Genomic DNA, 21,991 nt, shown 5'->3' with positions numbered 1-21,991 from the left:
AATTTTGCTTATATTTAATTCGAGACCCTGAAGATTGTGTTTGAGTATGATCATAGGTCATTGGCTCATGGGTACTTAAGCTCGATCAGTTGAACACTTTAAGCATGTTTGGATTTTAATTTAACCATAATACGAGGTGTGTTTTATCCACAAATAACATCGTTAGCTTTGAAGATAACTTCGAATTTCAAACTATATGTATTTTGATTAGAAATTAAAAAAGTTACTTCTATAGGTGAAAGCGTGATATCCAAAATTTAATCCAAATACGCTGTTTACATGGCTTAGAGAGAAATGGTGCAGCAAATGCAAAATCAAGGTCGAAATTTTATATTATTGTAATTATAATTGTTATCCGATCCATATATAATTCAATTGCTAACATTGTTTTGTTCCTGATGCCTTTCTATTTTGTGTGTGAGTGAGAGAAGCAACAAAGAATCCACATTTGAGTGAGACAAAAAATAGTTTCTAATTTTTGAGACTAGATATGTAATAAAAAAATTTGAAAGATCAAAGTGCACAATTGTAAAACTATATAGAACAAAAGCATTATCTTTTTTTCTGTTTTTGTCCTATGAAAGTGTTTGTTATGGTCTGTCATGTCTAATTTTTCTGCCTTTACCCATTAAGAGCTAAAGAAGCAAATGAGAAAACGTGTTTTTAAGGTCTACACGTTTGTTTTTCTGCCTTTTTGTCAGAGAGGCAAATGAAACGCGGTTGTTTTATTTAAAATTAAAATGAATATGAATATTATTCCTTTTTTAGGATAGGAATATTCATGTATAGAAAAGTCGGATAAAATGAGAAAGAAGTTTGAATCAAGTGAAAGATAAATTGAATAATATTATTCAGTATATTTTCTTTTTGATAACGTAAATAATACTATTAATATGCATCAAGAAGAGTATCAGGAATAATTAAAATATGTAAAATCGTATTTGACCCTCCAAAATTGAAGTTGTGTTATCAAATTAATAAGTCGCATTGAAAATTACAAAAAAAGCACATCGTATGTGATATTTTTCAATATTTTTATTTTTATTTTTATTTTTTAATTAATGTCCTAAATTATTGGTTTACATTTTTCATATGATTTTTATCATACAAAATTAACTTCTATTACTTTTCGAACAAATACATCTGACTTAAAGTAAAACATCTTATGTGTGGGTGTTTTCAGCCAAATTATCAAGGTAATATGTAACTTCTATTACTTTTATTATCAAACTTGTTTCAAATTTTTAGAAAATATGTAAAAAAAAAAGTGCTACAAGTGCCACTGCATTTTAATTTTTTATAATATTTTTTCATAAAAGACTACAAATATTGATATGTTATTTTTAGTTTTAAATTTATTTTTGAAAATATTTTTTAAAAAGTACTTTTTAAATTTTAAACAGACTTATTTTTATTTTAAATAAAAACGTAAAACTTTCAAACCAAACACCATTTTAGGTAATGCCTTTAATTTTATTTTCTGTTTTCCTTTTTTTAAAAAAATAATAGCGAAGTCACTTTCAAGTCTGAATCAATGTTTTAAGTTAAGATATGTTTAATATTTTAAGATTTAAACATAAGTTAGCGTTTTTTTTATTCTCATAAGTTTATTTTTATAATTTTAATTTATATAAATTGATTGTCTTTGCAAAAAAAATTATTTTATGTAAGTTTGTAATTTTTTAAGTTTAATTCTTTTAAGATTTTAATTTTTTATTTATAATCATCATAAGATCTGGCTTGCTTATCGGGGAATAAAATTAAAAAATACAAAATTACAAACTAAAAAAAATAAAATATCTTAAAAAATATAAATTGAAAAAATACTACATAAAGATGAACAATTTTTTTTATGAGAATCAACATTGAAAAAAATGTGAACTTACGGTTACAAAATTAATTAATTAATTAATTTTTTATAGCATTAAATAATTATTCTTAGACTTTAATTAATCAATTATTTTTAAATTCAACCTTTTAGGTTATAAAAATCACTCATAAATAAAAATAAATAAATACTACATAACACTAATTACCATCAAAGCATGAATGGATTTATGTGATGGTGATCCAAATTAACCATTATTTATTATTATTCTTTGAAGATATGTCACAAGGAAACATAAAATATATATGCACACCTTACTCGCTTTAATTTTCTCATTGCCACAGAACATTATGAAAGCAAGTAATCCTATGCATTATTGTTAGCATAGATCATATATATATATATATATATATATATATATATATATATATATATATATATATATATATATATATATATCCTGATTTTAACCCGCATCTCATTGTAGTTCTTGTGGTCTAGTTAATCAACTTAACTATTGCATCACCACTCTAATTGCAACTTTAATGGGTGATACTCTCTTTCCTTGTTTCTTCCCCCCCCCCCAAATGAAATGATTCTCCCTTATTCCTTCTTTAGGCATTGCAATGAAAAGAATCCCATGAGAAAACTTTGCACGGATTGAATTCATATTACATCCTTTTGAAAATTTAATTTCTTTAATTGAGTAAAAGGCTCCATTTGTTATTCGATGCATCCACAGGCCTTTTTCCATGAATTGTTAGGATCCCCTAGTTGTAGATTTGAATCTTAAGTTGCTCATTTTTGAAACATGTAAGAGTTTAAGATCAGAAAAGATTACCATATGTATATCATTAGAATAAATTTCATCTTAATTTATTATTATGATTTTCTTTCCATTTTTAATTTATGTCAGCAATAATTTTAATTATGGTATTCTTAAGTTCTGTGTCCTTAAAAATAAAGGTGTGAAGTTTGGAGAAATTGTTAGGTGATATATATGAGACCATTATGTCCCATTACACCGATAAATGAATATTCTAGATTATTTAATAATAAGTAGTATAATAAACTCATTATTCCTAAAATAAATTCTAATTTTATCTTAAAATTTGCATTTAATATTAAATTAAAAACTAGCACAAAAGATGAGATTATACTATCTTTTTGTTATGGAATCTTCCAAACATTTCATTCTAATGGATAATAAATTGACTCAAAATATAATTTTAACATTAAGATTAATGTCATCCAAATGAGAACATATATAAGGAGAAAATGAATTTTAATTAATACCCTTCAAATTAATCTCAAGAGTCGCTTGTCCATCCTTTGTAAGCCATTTGCAATAATTTCCTTAATTTCTATTGGCAAGGTTCTATTGGATATATCCACGAAACTTCCTTAATTTCTTTAGTCTAAATGGAATTCTTTTCGTAGTCATCTACCAAGGTTCTATTGGCAATATCCACGAAACTTCCTTAATTCCTTATCATTGTATTGCATGGTGAGAATCAGGTGCATGTGTAAACTGTAAATGAAGGAAACCTGTGTTTTAAATTCTTTCCCCATCCTAGCTATATTCTTTTTTCTTTTCTTAGCATACTTTTGATTGATCCTTTTAACTACAACTTAAGAATTGGAGATTTCATTTTACAAAATTTTGTTCCAATAATCCTGTGAGTTGTGAACTTCATTTTTTTGAAGGATTAATAAGCCAAAAATGAGGTTGGGAACTAGAATCGATCAGTTAAATTTTGTTAATGTGCTGCTTAGGTTGTTAATGTGTCGGCAGCATTCTAAAAAGTAGAAATTTAGATGAAAATGCGGAGTCATGTTTCTTTAGTCTTAATGGCATTCATTTGTAGAACGTAGACCTCGGGTTACGCACAATCATAGATTTGAGAAAGGAACAAACAAAAAACAAACACATATTTTCCACAAGTTTGAACCATATGTCCGCGTAATAATATCTTGCTTCGTACGACGTGTAACATCCACCAAGGTTCTATTGGCAATATCCACCAAACTTCCTTAATTTCTTCATTTAAGATGATCTATTTTAAGTTAATGAAACTTTTAAAAAATATATATTAATTTTTTTAGTTATATTTAAACCTCTTATTTCTAAATTTTAATTTTAAGGCAATCTTCAAAATAAAAATGAGTCAAACGCAATTCTAATGCAATAAAACCTTTGAAGCTTATAATTAAAAAAAACTAATACTTATGATTAAAAATTTATAATTTTTCTGGGGAAGGATGTCCCAGCAGTTGATTAATAACTTTATGCTTTTTTAAGCAATTAATAACCTTTTTTGTTATTAGGAATTAATAGCCTTGAACTTGGAGTTGAAAGAATGTGTTCTTGCACATTAATCTCAGCTCACAGAATTTGTGAAATTTGCTAATTTTTTATGTCTGACAATTTTAATGGGGGACGGGGAGAAGTTAAAATTTAGTACGATTTTGACTTATTTGAGAGAGAGAGAGAAAAGAAGAAGAAAAAAGCGAGATATTTTCCACAAGGCTATCTACTTCGGTACGATGTCATTGTTACCATATGTTCAAGTCTGATTCTACACTCCCACCATATCAACCATTATCATACTATACTTTTTTCTTCTAATAATGGCTGCTACAACACGTTCCCTTGCATCCAAATACGATGTGTTCCTCAACTTCAGAGGGGAAGACACGCGCCATGGTTTTACTGGCAATCTCTACAAGGCTCTTCATGACAGGGGAATCTACACTTTCAATTATGAGCTGGAGCTTCTGAGAGGAGAGAAAATAGTACCTGCACTTTCCAAGGCAATTCAAGAGTCCAGGATTGCTATTACTGTGCTTTCTGAAAACTATGCTTATTCCTCATTTTGTTTAGATGAACTTGTAACCATCCTTGACTACAAGAGTGAAGGGCTGTTGGTTATACCGGTCTTTTACAAAGTAGATCCTTATTATGTCAGCCACCAGCGAGGTAGTTATGGAGAAGCAATGGCTAAGCATGAGAAAAGGTTCGAATCTAAGATGGAGAAGCTGCAGAAATGGAGGACGGCTTTGCATCAAGTAGCTGACTTGTCTGGCTATCATTTCGAAGATGGGTATACAATCATACTAATATATTTTACTTTATGGTTTTTATTGGATTATGGTTTACTTGTCTATTGATTTAACTTGTAAAATATAAAGAGAAAATAAATGCTTGTTAATCTTGACAATTAATGTACCTATCAAGACATGGATGCAAGGCTTCTAGGCTGACTTCATCAGAACTTTTTTTGTTTGCTTGAAACAGAGATGCATATGAATTCAAATTTATTGAGAGTATTGTTGAGGAGCTCTCTAGGAAGATTAGTCGGGCTACTTTACCTGTTGGGGATTATCAAGTTGGTCTAGAGTCACAAGTGACAGAGGTAATGAAGCTTTTGGATGTTGGATCCCATGATGGTGTCCACATCATAGGGATCCATGGAATAGGCGGGTTAGGAAAAACAACACTTGCTCTGGCAGTATATAATTTGATTGCTCTCCAATTTGATGAATCCTGTTTTCTTGAAAACGTGAGAGAAGAATCAAATAAACATGGGTTAAAACACCTTCAAAGCATCATTATTTCAAAATTACTTGGTGAGAAGGACATCAACTTAACAAGTTGGCAAGAAGGAGCTTCAATGATACAAAGTAGGCTCCGAAGAAAGAAGGTTCTCTTGATTTTAGACGATGTCAACAAGCGCGAGCAATTAAAGGCTTTTGTTAGAAGATCTGATTGGTTTGGTCCCGGTAGCAGAGTCATCATTACCACTCGGGACAAACATATTCTAAAATATCATGAGGTTGAAAGAACTTATGAGGTGAAGGTTTTGAATCAGAGTGCTGCTCTTCAATTGCTTAAGTGGAATGCTTTTAAAAGAGAAAAAATTGATCCAAGTTATGAGGACGTCTTGAATCGTGTAGTAGCTTATGCTTCTGGCCTTCCATTGGCTTTGGAAGTCATAGGCTCGGCCTTGTTTGAAAAAACTGTAGCAGAATGGGAATCTGCTGTGGAACATTATAAAAGAATTCCCAGTAATGAAATCCAAGAGATACTAAAAGTAAGCTTTGATGCTTTGGAGGAAGAACAAAAGAATGTTTTTCTTGATATTGCTTATTTCTTGAAAGGGTATAAATGGAAAGAGGTTGATGATATACTCCGTGCTCTTTATGGTAACTGCAAGTATCATATTGCGGTGTTGGTTGAAAAATCTCTCATAAAGCATAAGCGCTCTAATAGTGATACTGTTGAAATGCACGACCTGATTCAGGACATGGGTAGAGAAATTGGGCGGCAGAGATCACCAGAAGAGCCCTGGAAGTGCAAGAGATTATGGTCACCAAAAGATACAATTCAAGTTTTAAAACACAACACGGTGAGTGAGCTCATGAATAGTTGATTTTTTTTTGTCTATCTCATATTTACATCATGGTTAACTTTTTCTTGATAATTTGTGAATTTCTCTAAGCGAGTCAATTGATATTTCACACAAATTGTATTGTGGTTGATTCGTGCCTTTTTGCATTAGCAGGGAACTAGTAAAATTGAAATCATATGTCTGGATTGCTCCATATCTGAGAAAGAAGAAACAGTGGAATGGAATGAAAACGCCTTCATGAAGATGGAAAACCTTAAAATACTTATTATTAGAAATGGCAAATTTTCCAAAGCTCCCAGTTATTTTCCAGAAGGTTTGAGAGTACTGGAATGGCACAGATATCCTTCAAATTGTTTACCATCTAACTTTAATCCGAACAACCTTGTTATATGCAACTTACCTGACAGTTCCATGACGTCATTTGAGTTCCATGGCTCATCGAAGGCATGTTTAAAGAGTATATTTTCCTCATTGCATGGCTCATCGAAGGCAAGTTTAAAGAGTATATTTTCCTCATTCCATGAATTAAATTTATTCATTTGTTTCTTATTTCTTTTCTTTTTTCTTTTTTTTTGCCTTTGCAGAAGCTCGGGCATCTAACAGTTTTGAATTTTGACTGGTGCAAATTTTTAACCCAGATACCTGATGTATCTGATCTTCCAAATTTGAGGGAACTTTCATTTCAATGGTGTGAGAGTTTAGTTGCAGTTGATGAGTCAATTGGTTTTCTGAAGAAACTTAAAATATTGAATGCTGCTGGTTGCAGGAAGCTTACGAGTTTTCCGCCTCTCAACTTGACCTCTCTTGAAACACTTGAACTTTCTCACTGTTCCAGTCTAGAGTATTTGCCAGAAATATTAGGAAAGATGGAAAACATAAGGGAACTTTCATTTCAATGGTGTGAGAGTTTAGTTGCAGTTGATGAGTCAATTGGTTTTCTGAAGAAACTTAAAATATTGAATGCTGCTGGTTGCAGGAAGCTTACGAGTTTTCCGCCTCTCAACTTGACCTCTCTTGAAACACTTGAACTTTCTCACTGTTCCAGTCTAGAGTATTTGCCAGAAATATTAGGAGAGATGGAAAACATAAGGGAACTTTCATTTCAATGGTGTGAGAGTTTAGTTGCAGTTGATGAGTCAATTGGTTTTCTGAAGAAACTTAAAATATTGAATGCTGCTGGTTGCAGGAAGCTTACGAGTTTTCCACCTCTCAACTTGACCTCTCTTGAAACACTTGAACTTTCTCACTGTTCCAGTCTTGAGTATTTTCCAGAAATATTAGGAGAGATGGAAAACATAAAGGCACTTCATTTGGAACGCCTTCCCATAAAAGAATTGCCATTTTCATTTCAAAATCTTATTGGACTCCGTGAGATAACCCTGAGGAGGTGTAGAATTGTTCGGTTACGATGTAGCTTAGCCATGATGCCCAATCTGTTTCGATTCCAAATTAGAAATTGCAACAGCTGGCAATGGGTAGAATCGGAAGCAGGTGAAGAAAAAGTGGAGGTTAGATATCCAAATGTGTTAGACTTAGAGAGCTCTGCATCAGAAAGCCCCTCCTTGCTACAAACCATAGCTTTGGGGACACGCAAGTTTTCCGTAGCTTTTTTCTTATTTTTTTCATGTTTTTTATTTTATTATTTTGGTTTAAGTTGTCAAAAATTCACTTAACCCAACTGATGTTCACCCTATCTTCATCACGTACTTTTGATTCATTTATATTCATCTTTCACGACTTTATGCATTTTCTATATATAACCTTTCAAGTTTTATCTTTCTATATATTTTTATAGTTAGATTTCAAAATTACATAAACCAACGGATATTTATCTTATATATACATTGTAATTAAAAGAAAGTAAAATAAATTCTTTAATATACTTTTAGATTTTTCCTTACAAGTTCTACTATAAAACAATATAATGATATATTTGTATATTTATTTAATAATATATTACAATTTTGATTATACTACTAATATTAATTTATTTTTGTATGTTTTTTGACAATATATTTCAATCTTATAAACAGAACATAAAACTTATTGTAAATATATGGTGTTTTAAATATATTTCTAATTTAGTTTAATTTCATATATAATAATGGACTAATATTTTTTTAATTAAATAACTAAAAAGTTGTAAATTTAAGTGGAAGAAGTCAACTAAACTAGTATTCACATAAAAACATCGAACTTTTAAAATGACTATTAATGTCGTATTAGTTTGATGTAAAAACATGTCAAATAGATAAGTATATGATCATTTTTTTTTTCCTGAAATTGGGAGATACGGCCAAATTTATTCTGAAAGTAATAAAATAAAAAAAAAATTGGGAGGTACGGCCAAACATGTCATTCTATCTCTTTTCTATTTTATCTCTCTTTTATATTTTTACTGTGTTTTTTTATTTATAAAAGACGAATTCTGAAGCTCTTGTGATTAAAAATTATCAGATTACTTATTAGTTTATATATATATATATATATATATATATATATATATATATATATATATATATATATATATATATATATATATATATATATATATATATTGATTCTCTAAAGATTCTTTTACAGGGGCGACAGAATTAATTGTTCCAGCAGTTAATTTTAAAAATACTTTTATAGTTTATTTTCCAAAATTTGAGTATAAAAAGTATTTTTTAAAATGAAAAAAAAAAGTGAGAGCAACTTGCCTTATAAGAGCTTGACTTGACTTTTATAACAATGAATGAGAAAAAGCAAGATATTTTCCACAAAGGCGGCTATCTTCTTTATAACACTTATCATTTGGGATACTTTCATTTTCATATTTCTTCAAGTTTCATTCTAATCACTTATTAGTTAAATATATATTTTGATTCTCTAAAGATTCTTTTAGGGGGTGGGCCAGAATTACTAGTAGCACCAGTTGCCAATTATTATAGATACTTTTATAGTTTATTTGTAACAATTTGATTATAAAAAAGTACTTTTTTTTTAAAAATGAAAAAAAGTGAGAGCATCTTAGCTATATTTTCCACAAAGGTGGCTATCTTCTTTATAACACTAAGCATTTGGTATACTTTTATTTTCATGAAAAATATTTGTATAATCTTTTCTTCAATTCACACACACATATATTGTCCTTTTCGTAGAATTACAAATTAAAATTTATTTTATAAATTGCTACAGCCCTTCTAAAATTATTGATGTTTAAGGTTAGTATAAATAGATTAAAAAGTATTTAATAAGTATATAATATTCATATATTTAGATTAAAGTAACCTTATTTAATATATGATATTGTTAAAGCGCTTTTTAAATAGGTTAGAACTTAGAAGTGTAGTATTCTTTGTAAAGATGAAATCTAGATATTTTAAATAAAGAATAATGAAAAAAGCTAGAAATTTACAGAATATTAATAATTTAAAATAAAAAAATCAATAATTTTAAAACAAAAAATAATAAAAATATATAAAATTACCCGTATATTATTTTTAATAATACAACCTTTCCCATAATTGTATATTAAAAATGGAATGAAATTGTATGGTGAGAGGCTAGGATATCATGTACATATTTATATATGTCACAGAGAAAAAGGCAAAAAAGAAAAGAAAAGAAAATGGTACATCAATGTCACATGCACATTGAACCTTTCCGCATCCTCTGAATAATAGTTGTTTGTCTGTTTGGTTTTAAAAAAATGTCTTGGGTTTTGACATTTTAAAATAAGATCAGGAAGAAAATCTTGCTTTTCAGTTTTCACTCGATCATTTTTAATTTATCTGTGTTAACTTCTTTCTTTACATAGAATTTATTAGTGTTAACTAAGAACTGCATATATGCTCAAAGACATACACATGTCCTCATATATTAAAATCCTTCCTTGTTATTAGGGGTGGAAATAGGTCAGGCCAGATCGCTTTGAAAGGTGCTTAACCTATGATGAATCTTTGAGGCCAGAACTTGACCTATAGCCTATCAAAGACTTTTATTTTGGCTCGGTCTGACGGTCTTTTATAAGCCTGGTCTGACCTGATAGTCTTTTTAAAAGTCTTCTTCACAATAAATATTTAATATTTTGTGGAGTAGAAACGTAATAGGAAAGTTAAAGAAAAAGGAAAGTCAATCAAAATAATAATGAACAATATAAAATGACACATGACTTACAGCTAAATTGTAATTAAAGTCAACTTTGATAAGATGTGTACGCGTTACTAGTTATTGTCGTTATTATCGTTTAGCCTCATATGTCATTGTCACTATGCCTAATAATAAACATTTGTGTGACCGCGTCAAATAATGCTGGTGCCCCACTTAACATTTTCTATACTATCTTTTTCATATTTGTTCAAGTTTGATTCTACACTCCCACCATATCAATTAACCATTATCATACTAAACTTGTTTCTTCTAATAATGGCTGCAACGACACGTTCCCTTGCATCCATCTATGATGTGTTCCTCAACTTCAGAGGGGAAGACACGCGCTATGGTTTTACTGGCAATCTCTACAAGGCTCTTTGTGACAAGGGATTTCATACCTTCTTTGACGAAGACAAGCTTCACAGCGGAGAGGAAATAACACCTGCACTTTTGAAGGCAATTCAAGATTCCAGGATTGCTATTATTGTGCTTTCTGAAAACTATGCTTTTTCCTCATTTTGTTTAGATGAACTTGTAGCCATCCTACACTGCAAGAGGGAAGGGCTGTTGGTTATACCGGTCTTTTACAAAGTAGATCCTTCTGATGTTAGACACCAGAAAGGTAGTTATGGAGAAGCAATGACTAAGCATCACGAAAGGTTCAAAGATAAGATGGAGAAGCTGCAGAAATGGAGGATGGCATTGCATCAAGTAGGTCACTTGTCTGGCAAACATTTCAAAGATGGGTATACAATCATACTAATATATTTTACTTTATGGTTTTTATTGGATTATGGTTTACTTGTCTATTGATTTAACTTGTAAAATATAAAGAGAAAATAAATGCTTGTTAATCTTGACAATTAATGTACCTATCAAGACATGGATGCAAGGCTTTTAGGCTGACTTCATCAGAACTTTTTTTGTTTGTTTGAAACAGAGATGCATATGAATACAAGTTTATTGGGAGTATTGTTGAGGAGCTCTCTAGGAAGATTAATCGTGCTTCTTTACATGTTGCGGATTATCCTGTTGGTTTAGAGTCACAAGTGACAGAGGTAATGAAGCTTTTGGATGTTGGATCCCATGATGGTGTCCACATCATAGGGATCCATGGAATGGGCGGGTTAGGAAAAACAACACTTGCTCTGGCAGTATATAATTTCATTGCTCTCCATTTTGATGAATCCTGTTTTCTTCAAAACGTGAGAGAAGAATCAAATAAACATGGGTTAAAACACCTTCAAAGCATCCTTCTTTCAAAATTACTTGGTGAGAAGGACATCATCTTAACAAGTTGGCAAGAAGGAGCTTCAATGATACAACGTAGGCTCCGACGAAAGAAGGTTCTCTTGATTTTAGACAACGCTGACGAGCAAGAGCAATTAATGGCTATTGTTGGAAGCCCTAATTGCTTTGGTCCCGGTAGCAGAGTCATCATTACCACTCGGGACAAACATCTGCTAAAATATCATGGCGTTGAAAGAACTTATGAGGTGAAGGTTTTGAATCACAATGCTGCTCTTCAACTGCTTACTAGGAATGCTTTTAAAAGAGAAAAAATTGATCCAAGTTATGAGAACGTCTTGAATCGTGTAGTAGCTTATGCTTCTGGCCTTCCATTGGCTTTGGAAGTCATAGGCTCGGACTTGTTTGGAAAAACTGTAGCAGAATGGGAATCTGCTGTGGAACATTATAAAAGAATTCCCAGGGATAAAATCCAAGAGATACTAAAAGTAAGCTTTGATGCTTTGGGGGAAGAACAAAAGAATGTGTTTCTTGACATCGCTTGTTGCTTCAAAGGGTATAAATGGACAGAGGTTGATGATCTACTCCATGTTCTTTATGGTAACTGCAAGAAGCATCATATTGGGGTGTTGGTTGAAAAATCTCTCATAAAGTACTATGATGATACTGTTGAAATGCACGACCTGATTCAGGACATGGGTAGAGAAATTGAGCGGCAGAGATCACCAGATGAGCCAGGGAAGCGCAAGAGATTATGGTCACCACAAGATATAATTCAAGTTTTAAAACACAACACGGTGAGTGAGCTCATGAATAGTTGAATTTTTTTTTGTCTATCTCATATATTTACATCATGGTTAACTTTTTCTTTATAATTCGTAAAATTTTCTAAGCGAGTCAATTGATATTTCACACAAGTTGAATTGTGGTTGATTCGTGCCTTTTTGCATTAGCAGGGAACTTGTAAAATTGAAATCATATGTTTGGATCCCTCCATATCTGACAAAGAAGAAACAGTGGAATGGAATGAAAACGCCTTCATGAAGATGGAAAACCTTAAAATACTTATTATTAGAAATGGCAATTTTTCGATAGGTCCCAATAATTTTCCAGAAGGTTTGAGAGTACTGGAATGGCAAAGATATCCTTCAAATTGTTTACCGTCTAACTTTGATCCGATCAACTGATAGGAACACAGAGAAGACAACAACAAAGGCTTACACAGGGGTCGAAATAGCAGAACAGGAGGTGCAGAAGCAAGCCAAACCCAAATGGAGAATTACGAAACCATCTTACCTCAGTGAGTATGTCTGAGGAACAATGGTGAATGAATAGCGGAAAGCACCAAATTAGGAAAAGGGAACATCCTTGTTGAGTGTGTCTTCATTAGGGGGACAGCACTAACAGAATTACAATTGCCAAACCATTCTAGAAGCTTTTTCTGTTACTAGGGAAACTTATATATATATGTAAATAACACAGCAAGGAATTAATGGGAAATACTTCAATTACCTTCTTTCTCTGTGCCTTCTTCTTCTTCTTCTGTGTCTTCTTCTTCTCATTTTCAGGGGAGTGCTAACATCAACCTTGTTATATGCAAGTTACCTGATAGTTCCATTACGTCATTTGAGTTCCATGGCTCATCCAAGGCAAGTTTAAAGAGTATATTTTACTCATTCCATGAATTAAATTTATTCATTTGTTTCTTATTTCTTTTTCTTTTTTTTTCCTTTGCAGAAGTTGGGGCATCTAACAGTTCTGAATTTTGACAAGTGCAAATTTTTAACACAGATACCTGATGTATCTGATCTTCCAAATTTGAGGGAACTTTCATTTCGATGGTGTGAGAGTTTAGTTGCAGTTGATGACTCAATTGGTTTTCTGAATAAACTTAAAGAATTGAGTGCTGATGGTTGCAGGAAGCTTACGAGTTTTCCGCCTCTCAACTTGACCTCTCTTGAAACACTTGAAATTTCTGAGTGTTCCAGTCTTGAGTATTTTCCAGAAATATTAGGAGAGATGGAAAACATACAGAAACTTCGTTTGACTGACCTTCCCATAAAAAAATTGCCATTTTCAATTCAAAATCTTACTGGACTCCAATGGTTAACCCTGGGGAGCTGTGGAATTGTTCAGTTACCATGTAGCTTATCCATGATGCCCAAACTGTTGGAATTCAATATTAGAGATTGCAACAGGTGGCAATGGGTAGAATCGGAAGAAGGTGAAGAAAAAGTGGGCCCAACACAGTCTTCAACGGAACATTGCTTTGGTGCCACGAAGTGCAATTTATGTGATGATTTTTTTTTAACAGGTTCCAAGAGGTTTGCTCTTGTAACATTTTTAGATCTATCGGAGAATAATTTCACCATCCTTTCCGAATTCTTCAAAGAATTGGAATTTTTACAAACTCTTTTCGTGAGTGATTGCGAGCATCTTCAGGAAATTAGAGGGCTTCCACCAAACTTAGAGTATTTTGATGCAAGAAACTGTGCATCCTTGACTTCCTCGACTAAAAGCATGCTTTTAAATCAGGTATTGTCTTTTTTATAACGTATATGATTTGATGATGCATAGTGCACTTAATGTTGTTAAACTTATGAATTCTGTATGAATTATGACTAACAGGAACTGCATGAGGCTAGACCAACCCAGTTTGTGTTTCCAGGAACAAGAATACCAGAGTGGTTCGATCAGCAAAAGAGTGGACATTCAATTTCTTTCTGGTTTCGTAATAAACTCCCAGCCAAACTTCTTTGTCTTCTTATTGCACTGTCTACTGAGAATTTTATCCTATCTCCAGACGTGTTCATCAATGGAAAATTTGAAGAATTGGAGCCCTATAAGACGGACGAAATAGAAAGTATGTCGAAATTGGATCATACTTATATCTTTTATCTCCAAAAGTTACCTTTCAAAAATGGTAATCTGTTTGAAGAAGTGGCTAGGGAAAAGGAATGGAACCATGTGGAGGTTAGATATGAAAGTGTGTTAGAGTTAGAGAGCTCACTCATCAAAGGAAGTGGAATCCATATATTCAGAGAAGAAGGCAGTATGGAGGAAGATATTCGATTTGATGATCCATATCTCAGCAGCTCTGCATCAGAAAGCCCCTCCTTCCTACAAACCATAGCTTTGGGGACACGCAAGTTTTCCATTGCTTTTTTCTTATTTTTTTCATGTTTTTTTATTTTATTATTTTGGTTTCAGTCTTCAAAAAACGACTTAATCCAACTGGTGTTCGCCCTATCTTCATAATGTACTTTTGACTCATTTATATTCATCTTTCATGACTTTATGCATTTTCTATATATAACCTTTCAAGTTTTATCTTTCTATATATTTTTATAGCCAGATTTCAAAACTACATAAACCAACAGATATTTATCTTATATATACATTGTAATTAAAAGAAAGTAAAAAAATTCTTTAATATACTTTTTGTTTACTTTTAGATTTTTCCTTACAAGTTCTACTATAAAACAATATAATAATATATTTGTACTTTATTTGTATATTTAATAATATATTACAATTTCTTTTATACTACCAATATTAGTATATGTGATCTAAAAGTATATACATTTGCAAATTTTAATTTTAATAAAAAAAATTGAATGCTAATTAATTAATTAATTTATTTTTGTATGTTTATTGACAATATATTTCAATCTTATAAACAGAACATAAAACTTATTGTATAATATGGTGTTTTAAATATATTTCTAATTTAGTTTAATTTCAGACATAATAATGGAATAATATTTTTTTAATTAAATAACTAAAAAGTTGTAAATTTAAGTGCAAGAAGTCAACTAAACTAAGTATTCACATAAAAACATCTAAGTTTAAAAATGACTATTAATATCATATTAGTTAGATATAAAAACATGTCAAATAGATAAGTAAATGATAATTTTTTCATGAAATTGGGAGACACGGCCAAATTTATTCCTCAAAGTAATAAAATGATTAAAAAATTATTTTTTTAGGTTAGAAAAAAAAATCTTTGAAAATGCAAGATGTCACTTATTTTAGTCCAAAATTCTAAATGTTGTGTGACTTAAATAAAAATATAAGCATAGCTTTGTGGACTAAATGACAATAAGTATTAAGTTTAGGAAGTAAAGTGATATTGTCCTAGGATGGCTGATAGCTTGTTGTTTTTAAATTTATGAATGGAAATTAAAAACGTGGCATTAATAAGGATAGGAAGTAGCCTAAGAAATAAACAAGCCAATTTAAATTTATCATACATAAGGTGAAAAGGTGAAGCTGATTGACCGTGTAAAACATTTTCACGCATAACTTTTTTTTTTTTTTCTGAGATTCTATCTTTTTTCTATTTTCATCTCTCTTTTATATTTTGACTCTGTTTTTTTTATAAAAATGCTAAGAATGTTGAGGTGAAAATGCTAAGGAACAGAGAAGGCAAAGTCCAAGAGACACCACTATCTAAAAATAAATGTTGAGGTGAAAATGCTAAGAAACAGAGAAGGCAAAGTCAGAAAACTCCTCAAGAGTCTGTTGTCTTTCCTCTGTATGCCATCTTCTGTAAGGTTCAAAATCCCCATACAAACTATTGCTAGTTGCTCCTGCTGCAGTGGTTTCCATTGCTGGAAACTAGTGACTGCTCTCTTGAACTAAAAGACTTTTGCACTGCTAAAAGTTGCGATAATGGATTGATAAAATGAAAGAACTGTGATTCAACATTTTTATACAAATACAGCAGGACTCCATGCAAATGAGATTTTGGTGAGAATGTTTAATGGGATTTCCATGGTTTATTTTTCCTCTTAGTTTAGAATATTGATTCCTTTTTGCTTTGAATAGGTTTTCTAGGGGTTCCCTATTGCAAGGTGAAGGTCAGGTGCATTCAACTTCCAATGAAGAAATAGTTTGAGGAGGAAGAAGAAAGACTTAGACTAGTTAAATTTGTAACAGTGTTGCTTAGGTTTAATCATACTACTATATTGGCTGCTTACAGCACTTCAGAAAGTGGAATTTGCTATACTTTTCTATAGCAGAATGCCTACCTAGGATGCTAAGTCACTCTGAGTTTGAGCATATCAGTAGATTTGTGTTTGCTTATAAATAAAAAATAGATGTGTTTTGTTCTACGCCTCTCTAGAATCAAATATACTTCAAGTGAATGTCTTATTCATTATCATCATAAGGATTGTCTTGGATGAACACATAGCTGGTTGTTTTTAGATTTTATGAGATGTGGAATTCCAGTTTCTCTGACAATATGACCTCAGTAATTTAAGCCTGGTAGACATCATATATATATGTGTGTACAAATCTAGAGCTGTTAGTTTCAGTAATACTCAGTGATTTATCATTTCCTAATAGCATAAGCGATGCTGATTTAGTCAAAATGAAGAATGTTTTCCTTCCAAACCTTATAGTTATCACACTGTAGGGCGAACAATATCCAACTAGTTTCATTATCTGAATTCAGTTTAAAGTTGATTTAGACGAATTAGAATTTTGAAATTAGACTAAATTAATATAGTCTTTAGAATGGATTCTGAGTTATGCTTTGGATTGTCCTAACCTAATTCAGTGTCCTACATCCTTTTAATATACATATATATAGATTTTTAAATAACTATGTGCATTCAGGACAATTTTTTACTTAATAGATAATATTTAAAAATAATTAGTTTAATAATCAACAAATTTATCATACATAAGTTGAAAAGGTGAAGCTGATTGACCGTGTAAAACATTTTCACGCATAACTTTTTTTTTTCTGAGATTCTATCTCTTTTCTATTTTCATCTCTCTTTTATATTTTGACTCTGTTTTTGATAAAAAACGAATTCTGAAGCTATTTTGATTAAAAATTATCAGATTACTTATTAGTTAATATATATATATATATATATATATATATATATATATATATATATATATATATATATATATTGATTCTCTAAAGATTATTTTATAGGGGCGACAGAAATAGTTGTACCACCAATTAATCATTTAAAATACTTTTATAGTTTATTTGCCAAAATTTGAGTATAAAAAGTATTTTTTAAAATGAAAAAAAAGTGAGAGCATCTTGCCTTATAAGAGCTTGACTTGACTTTTATAACAATGAATGAGAAAAAGCAAGATATTTTCCACAAAGGCGGCTATCTTCTTTATAACACTTATCATTTGGGATACTTTCATTTTCATATTTCTTCAAGTTTCATTCTAAACTTTTTTCATCTAATAATGGCTGCAACAACACGTTCACGTGCATCCATCTACGATGTGTTCCTCAACTTCAGAGGGGAAGACACACGCTATGGTTTCACCGGCAATCTCTACAGGGCTCTTTCTGACAAGGGAATTCGTACCTTCTTTGACGAAGAGAAGCTTCACAGCGGAGAGGAAATAACACCTGCACTTTTGAAGGCAATTAAAGATTCCAGAATTGCCATCACTGTGCTCTCTGAAGACTTTGCTTCTTCCTCATTTTGCTTAGATGAACTTACATCCATTGTTCACTGCGCCCAGTATAATGGGATGATGATTATACCAGTGTTTTATAAGGTGTATCCTTCTGATGTCAGACACCAGAAGGGTACTTATGGAGAAGCATTGGCTAAGCATAAGATAAGATTTCCAGAAAAGTTGCAGAATTGGGAGATGGCTCTGCGTCAAGTTGCTGACTTGTCTGGCTTTCATTTCAAATACAGGTACCCAATGATACCAATCTTTTTATGTTTTAATTTTTATTGGATTAATTAAGTTTTACTTGTCTCACAATTTAATGTTCAAATATTAATAATAGAGATGAATATGAGTACAAGTTTATTGAGAGAATTGTTGCGTCGGTCTCTGAGAAGATTAATCCTGCTAGAATACATGTTGCCGATCTGCCTGTTGAACAAGAGTCCAAAGTGCAAGTAAGGAATTAATATTGCATTTTTTGCTAAGATTAATATCCTTCTCATTATTACAATTATATATACAATAGCCATATACTAAGTTCAGTTCTGTTTTCTGTCTCGGTTAGGATACCCATCAAGAGCAAGAATACAGAGAGGCTTTCAAGGTGTTTGACAAGGATCAAAATGGCTACATTTCAGCAAGTGAGGTATATGTATAAACTTTTATTCTTTCTATTCAATTTTTTTTTTTTAAATTTTAACTTGGTTTCTCTGACTGCAATCAACAATCAAAGTATTCATGAGATTTCTGACAAAGTAAGGTTACTTCAAACTTGAACAAAAAGCAAGTAGGGTCAAGATGTTGCAAAGTGCATCTTCCCTTTTTTTTCATTCATGACTGAATCAATAACAGAATAATTCATGAAAAATATTTGTATAACCTTTTTTTCAATTCACACACATATATATATTGTCCTTTTCATGGAATTACAAATTTAAATTTATTTTATAAATTGCTACAGCCCTTCTAAAATTATTGATGTTTAAGGTTACTGTAAATAGATTAAAAAGTATTTATTAATAAGTATATAATATTCATATATTTAGATTAAAGTAACCTTATTTAATATATGATATTGTTAAAGCGCTTTTTAAACAGGTTAGAAGTGTAGTATTCTTTTGTAAAGATCAAATCTAGATATTTTAAATAAACAATAATGAAAAAAGCTAGAAATATAAAGAATATTAATAATTTAAAATAAAAAAATCAATAATTTTAAAACAAAAAGTAATGAAAATATATAAAATTTCCCGTGTATTATTTTTAATAATAAAACCTTTTCCATAATTGTATATTAAAAATGGAATGAAATTGTATGGTGAGAGGCTAGGATATCATGTACATATTTATATATGTCACATGTCGGCATACTCTGAATAATAGTTGTTTGCCTGTTTGGTTTTAAAAACAATGTATTGGGTTTTGACATTTTAAAATAAGATCAGGAAGAAAATCTTGCTTTTCAGTTTTCACTCGATCATTTTTAATTTATCAGTGTTAACTTCTTTTTTTCTATAGAATTTATTAGTATTAACTAAGAACTGCATATATGCTCAAAGACATACGTACACATGCCCTCATATATTAAAATCCTTCCGTGCTATGCAGTTGAGGCAAGTTCTGATCAAACTGGGTCAAAACACAACTGTTGGAGAGGTGGAGGAGATGATTGCAACTGCAGATTTGGATGGTGATGGTCAAATTAGCTATGATGAATTTGTTAAGACTATGAAAATTTAAACCAACAAATTAATAAGTCTTCCAATTAATGTTTGTTGTATTTTACTTTTATCACATGCATTGATGTGAATGATCTCAGCCGCCCATTTCATTTGTTCAAACTTCAACCCATAATTATTCTTTCAGTTTTAGTTTAGTATTCTTCATGTTTCAAAATTAATTGGAGTAAATTTATTCAAGAACTGTTGAAATTAGACGCTATCTTTAATTTCTTGAAACATTAATGTATGCTACAATTTTATGATGCCAATAAGTAGAGTTCCAAGGTACATTGAGATCATGAAAGATGACAAACAGTTCAGCATGAATGTTTGTATAGCCACACAAACCAGGAAAGACAACCAACCATTTCCAAATAGAAATCACGCAAAATATTTTGAATCTACACTATTAAATTATATTTGAATGGTTATTTTTTTATTTTGAAAAAAGCACTTGATGACTTTATTAAGTGGTCATGTAACCACGGACTAACTTTTAATCTTAAAACATTTATTTATAGTTACATAATCTGGCTAGATTCATAGTTTTCACTTTCCACAATAAAAATATTACGAAATTGTCCTTATGTCGATATGATTTAAGAAAGCGAAGTTGGATTGGTGATTGGTGGAGCACGGCGGCCATGTGCTGCCACCCACTGCCCATTACTGATGCTTACAATTATTATCAGACAACCAAACAAAATAACACCACACCACAGTAGTACTACTTGCTTCGTTTTCAGTTTCCTCCTTCTTGCATCTAAAAAATATCTTTATTTCTTCACTTCCAACACCAACCTTACTAATAATTAATCTTTAGAAAATAGATAAAATATACTAAATTATCAATGCGATAATAAATTAAAACAAAATATAAGATGATAAAATATCAAAACAGAGAATAAAGTATTTTAAACCAAATTATAAGAAATTAAAATGTAATTTATCTTTTTTTAATTGAACTGATAAACAAATATTGAAATGATCGGCTTCGTTTACACCACCATATAAAAATCCAATGTTGGTAGCCATTACTAAGTTTCAGACACATGAGTCATGATAGAACTGTATGTATTAAAATCCAAGATGTAAATCCCATAGTGGCATAATTCTTAGTTTGCACCCACGTGGCCTGATACTTATACGCATGTGCAGAATGTGTAGGCTTCATTTCATTCAAAATATTTTCAATGAATACAACTAAGAATATGATCAAAAGATTGGATGCCAGAAAAAGACAATGATATACTCTATCTAAATTATGAACAATATTATTATCTTAGCTTCCTTATAAAAATGACCAATGATAGGACCTCTCTACACTTAATCAAAATGATCTCATATTTTTTTAGCCTTTGGAACATACTATACCAATTAAAAACATATCAAAGCTAAAGAAAACAAAATCCTTACCGGACCATATGGCCAACGAAAACCATGACTTTGTTGTCCAAGATGATTTCCAGGTACAGCAAAAGACCTTGCCAATATTTTGTTTGAAATAAAACAACAAAGAAATCACTAAAAGTTGATACTTTTATGCTTCAAATACAGTAAGATATCCTCCCAGCAAAAATGAATGGAACTAAAAGGAGTGGTAAAATATAAGTCAATATGCAATAGCAGTTTTTTAGTTTTTTTTTTTTTTACAGGAATATGCAATGGTGGTTAAAAATAAATCAAGAGACTAATCATTACAGAATTTAAAAAAGAGATTTGGCAGTGACATGCAGCAATTTAACCAAACACACCAAATGTTTTGGCATAAAACATCCACACAAGTACGTTTAAGAAATAGTTGATTGATAGCTTCCATCCACACAGGGTATCAGATTTATAGTTACATTAGTGCTGAATGGATCAAAAAGTGAATAATGAGCTTATCACAGATAAGTCAAAGTGAAAATAATGGACCAAAATTAGACTCACATGAGTGGATGAGCTGAATGGGTCGCTGTGACAGAGGAAGAAGCTTTAACCTGTTGCAAATGACAGAGGAAGGTGTGAAGTGTGAAAGAAGAGGCGACTTCGACACTGCAAAGGAAGAGACACAAATTCAACACAGGAGAAGAGACATGTGAGAGAAAAAGTGAGGGAGGAGCAACTTCAACACAGCCGAAGGTGGACTCTGTTTTGTGAGAAAGTTGAGCCCTAATCACGTGAGAGAAAACATGAGAGCTGAGACCTAA

The 21,991-nt window shown here is 31.1% G+C and overlaps 2 protein-coding genes and 1 pseudogene across 5 annotated transcripts; all 3 read left to right on the top strand.

Moving 5' to 3' along the window:
• The first annotated feature begins 4,214 nt into the window (after positions 1-4,214).
• LOC114390791 (TMV resistance protein N-like) lies at positions 4,215-8,012 on the top strand. Of its 3 annotated transcripts, none has more exons than XM_028351673.1 (5): positions 4,215-4,932; positions 5,127-6,237; positions 6,394-6,729; positions 6,825-6,928; positions 7,139-8,012. In XM_028351673.1, exons 1-5 carry the CDS (start codon positions 4,460-4,462, stop codon positions 7,911-7,913), a joined length of 2,799 nt encoding a protein of 932 aa, XP_028207474.1. In that variant the 5' UTR covers positions 4,215-4,459; the 3' UTR covers positions 7,914-8,012. The 3 variants fall into 3 exon arrangements, with proteins under 3 accessions (XP_028207474.1, XP_028207473.1, XP_028207472.1); XM_028351672.1 differs by having other exon boundaries at positions 4,217-4,932; positions 6,825-7,744; positions 7,797-7,933; XM_028351671.1 differs by having other exon boundaries at positions 4,217-4,932; positions 6,825-8,012.
• Positions 8,013-10,564: 2,552 nt separating this feature from the next.
• Positions 10,565-14,927, top strand: LOC114390786 (annotated as a pseudogene). The gene is made up of 6 exons (XR_003662016.1): positions 10,565-11,123; positions 11,318-12,422; positions 12,582-12,803; positions 13,206-13,274; positions 13,363-14,160; positions 14,254-14,927. The product of XR_003662016.1 is annotated as a TMV resistance protein N-like (transcript).
• A 2,832-nt stretch (positions 14,928-17,759) lies between these two features.
• LOC114390793 (toll/interleukin-1 receptor-like protein) lies at positions 17,760-19,997 on the top strand. Its single transcript, XM_028351676.1, has 4 exons — positions 17,760-18,323; positions 18,419-18,533; positions 18,644-18,724; positions 19,687-19,997. The coding sequence occupies exons 1-4, from the start codon at positions 17,857-17,859 to the stop codon at positions 19,816-19,818; spliced, it is 795 nt and encodes a 264-aa protein (XP_028207477.1). The 5' UTR covers positions 17,760-17,856; the 3' UTR covers positions 19,819-19,997.
• Positions 19,998-21,991: the final 1,994 nt, after the last annotated feature.

The sequence above is a fragment of the Glycine soja genome, chromosome 16, assembly GCF_004193775.1.
Source record: "Glycine soja cultivar W05 chromosome 16, ASM419377v2, whole genome shotgun sequence".
In the NCBI taxonomy this organism is placed as follows: Eukaryota; Viridiplantae; Streptophyta; class Magnoliopsida; order Fabales; family Fabaceae; genus Glycine; species Glycine soja.
Note: the sequence above shows the minus strand (reverse complement) of the source record. Positions and strands in the feature narration are given on the sequence as shown.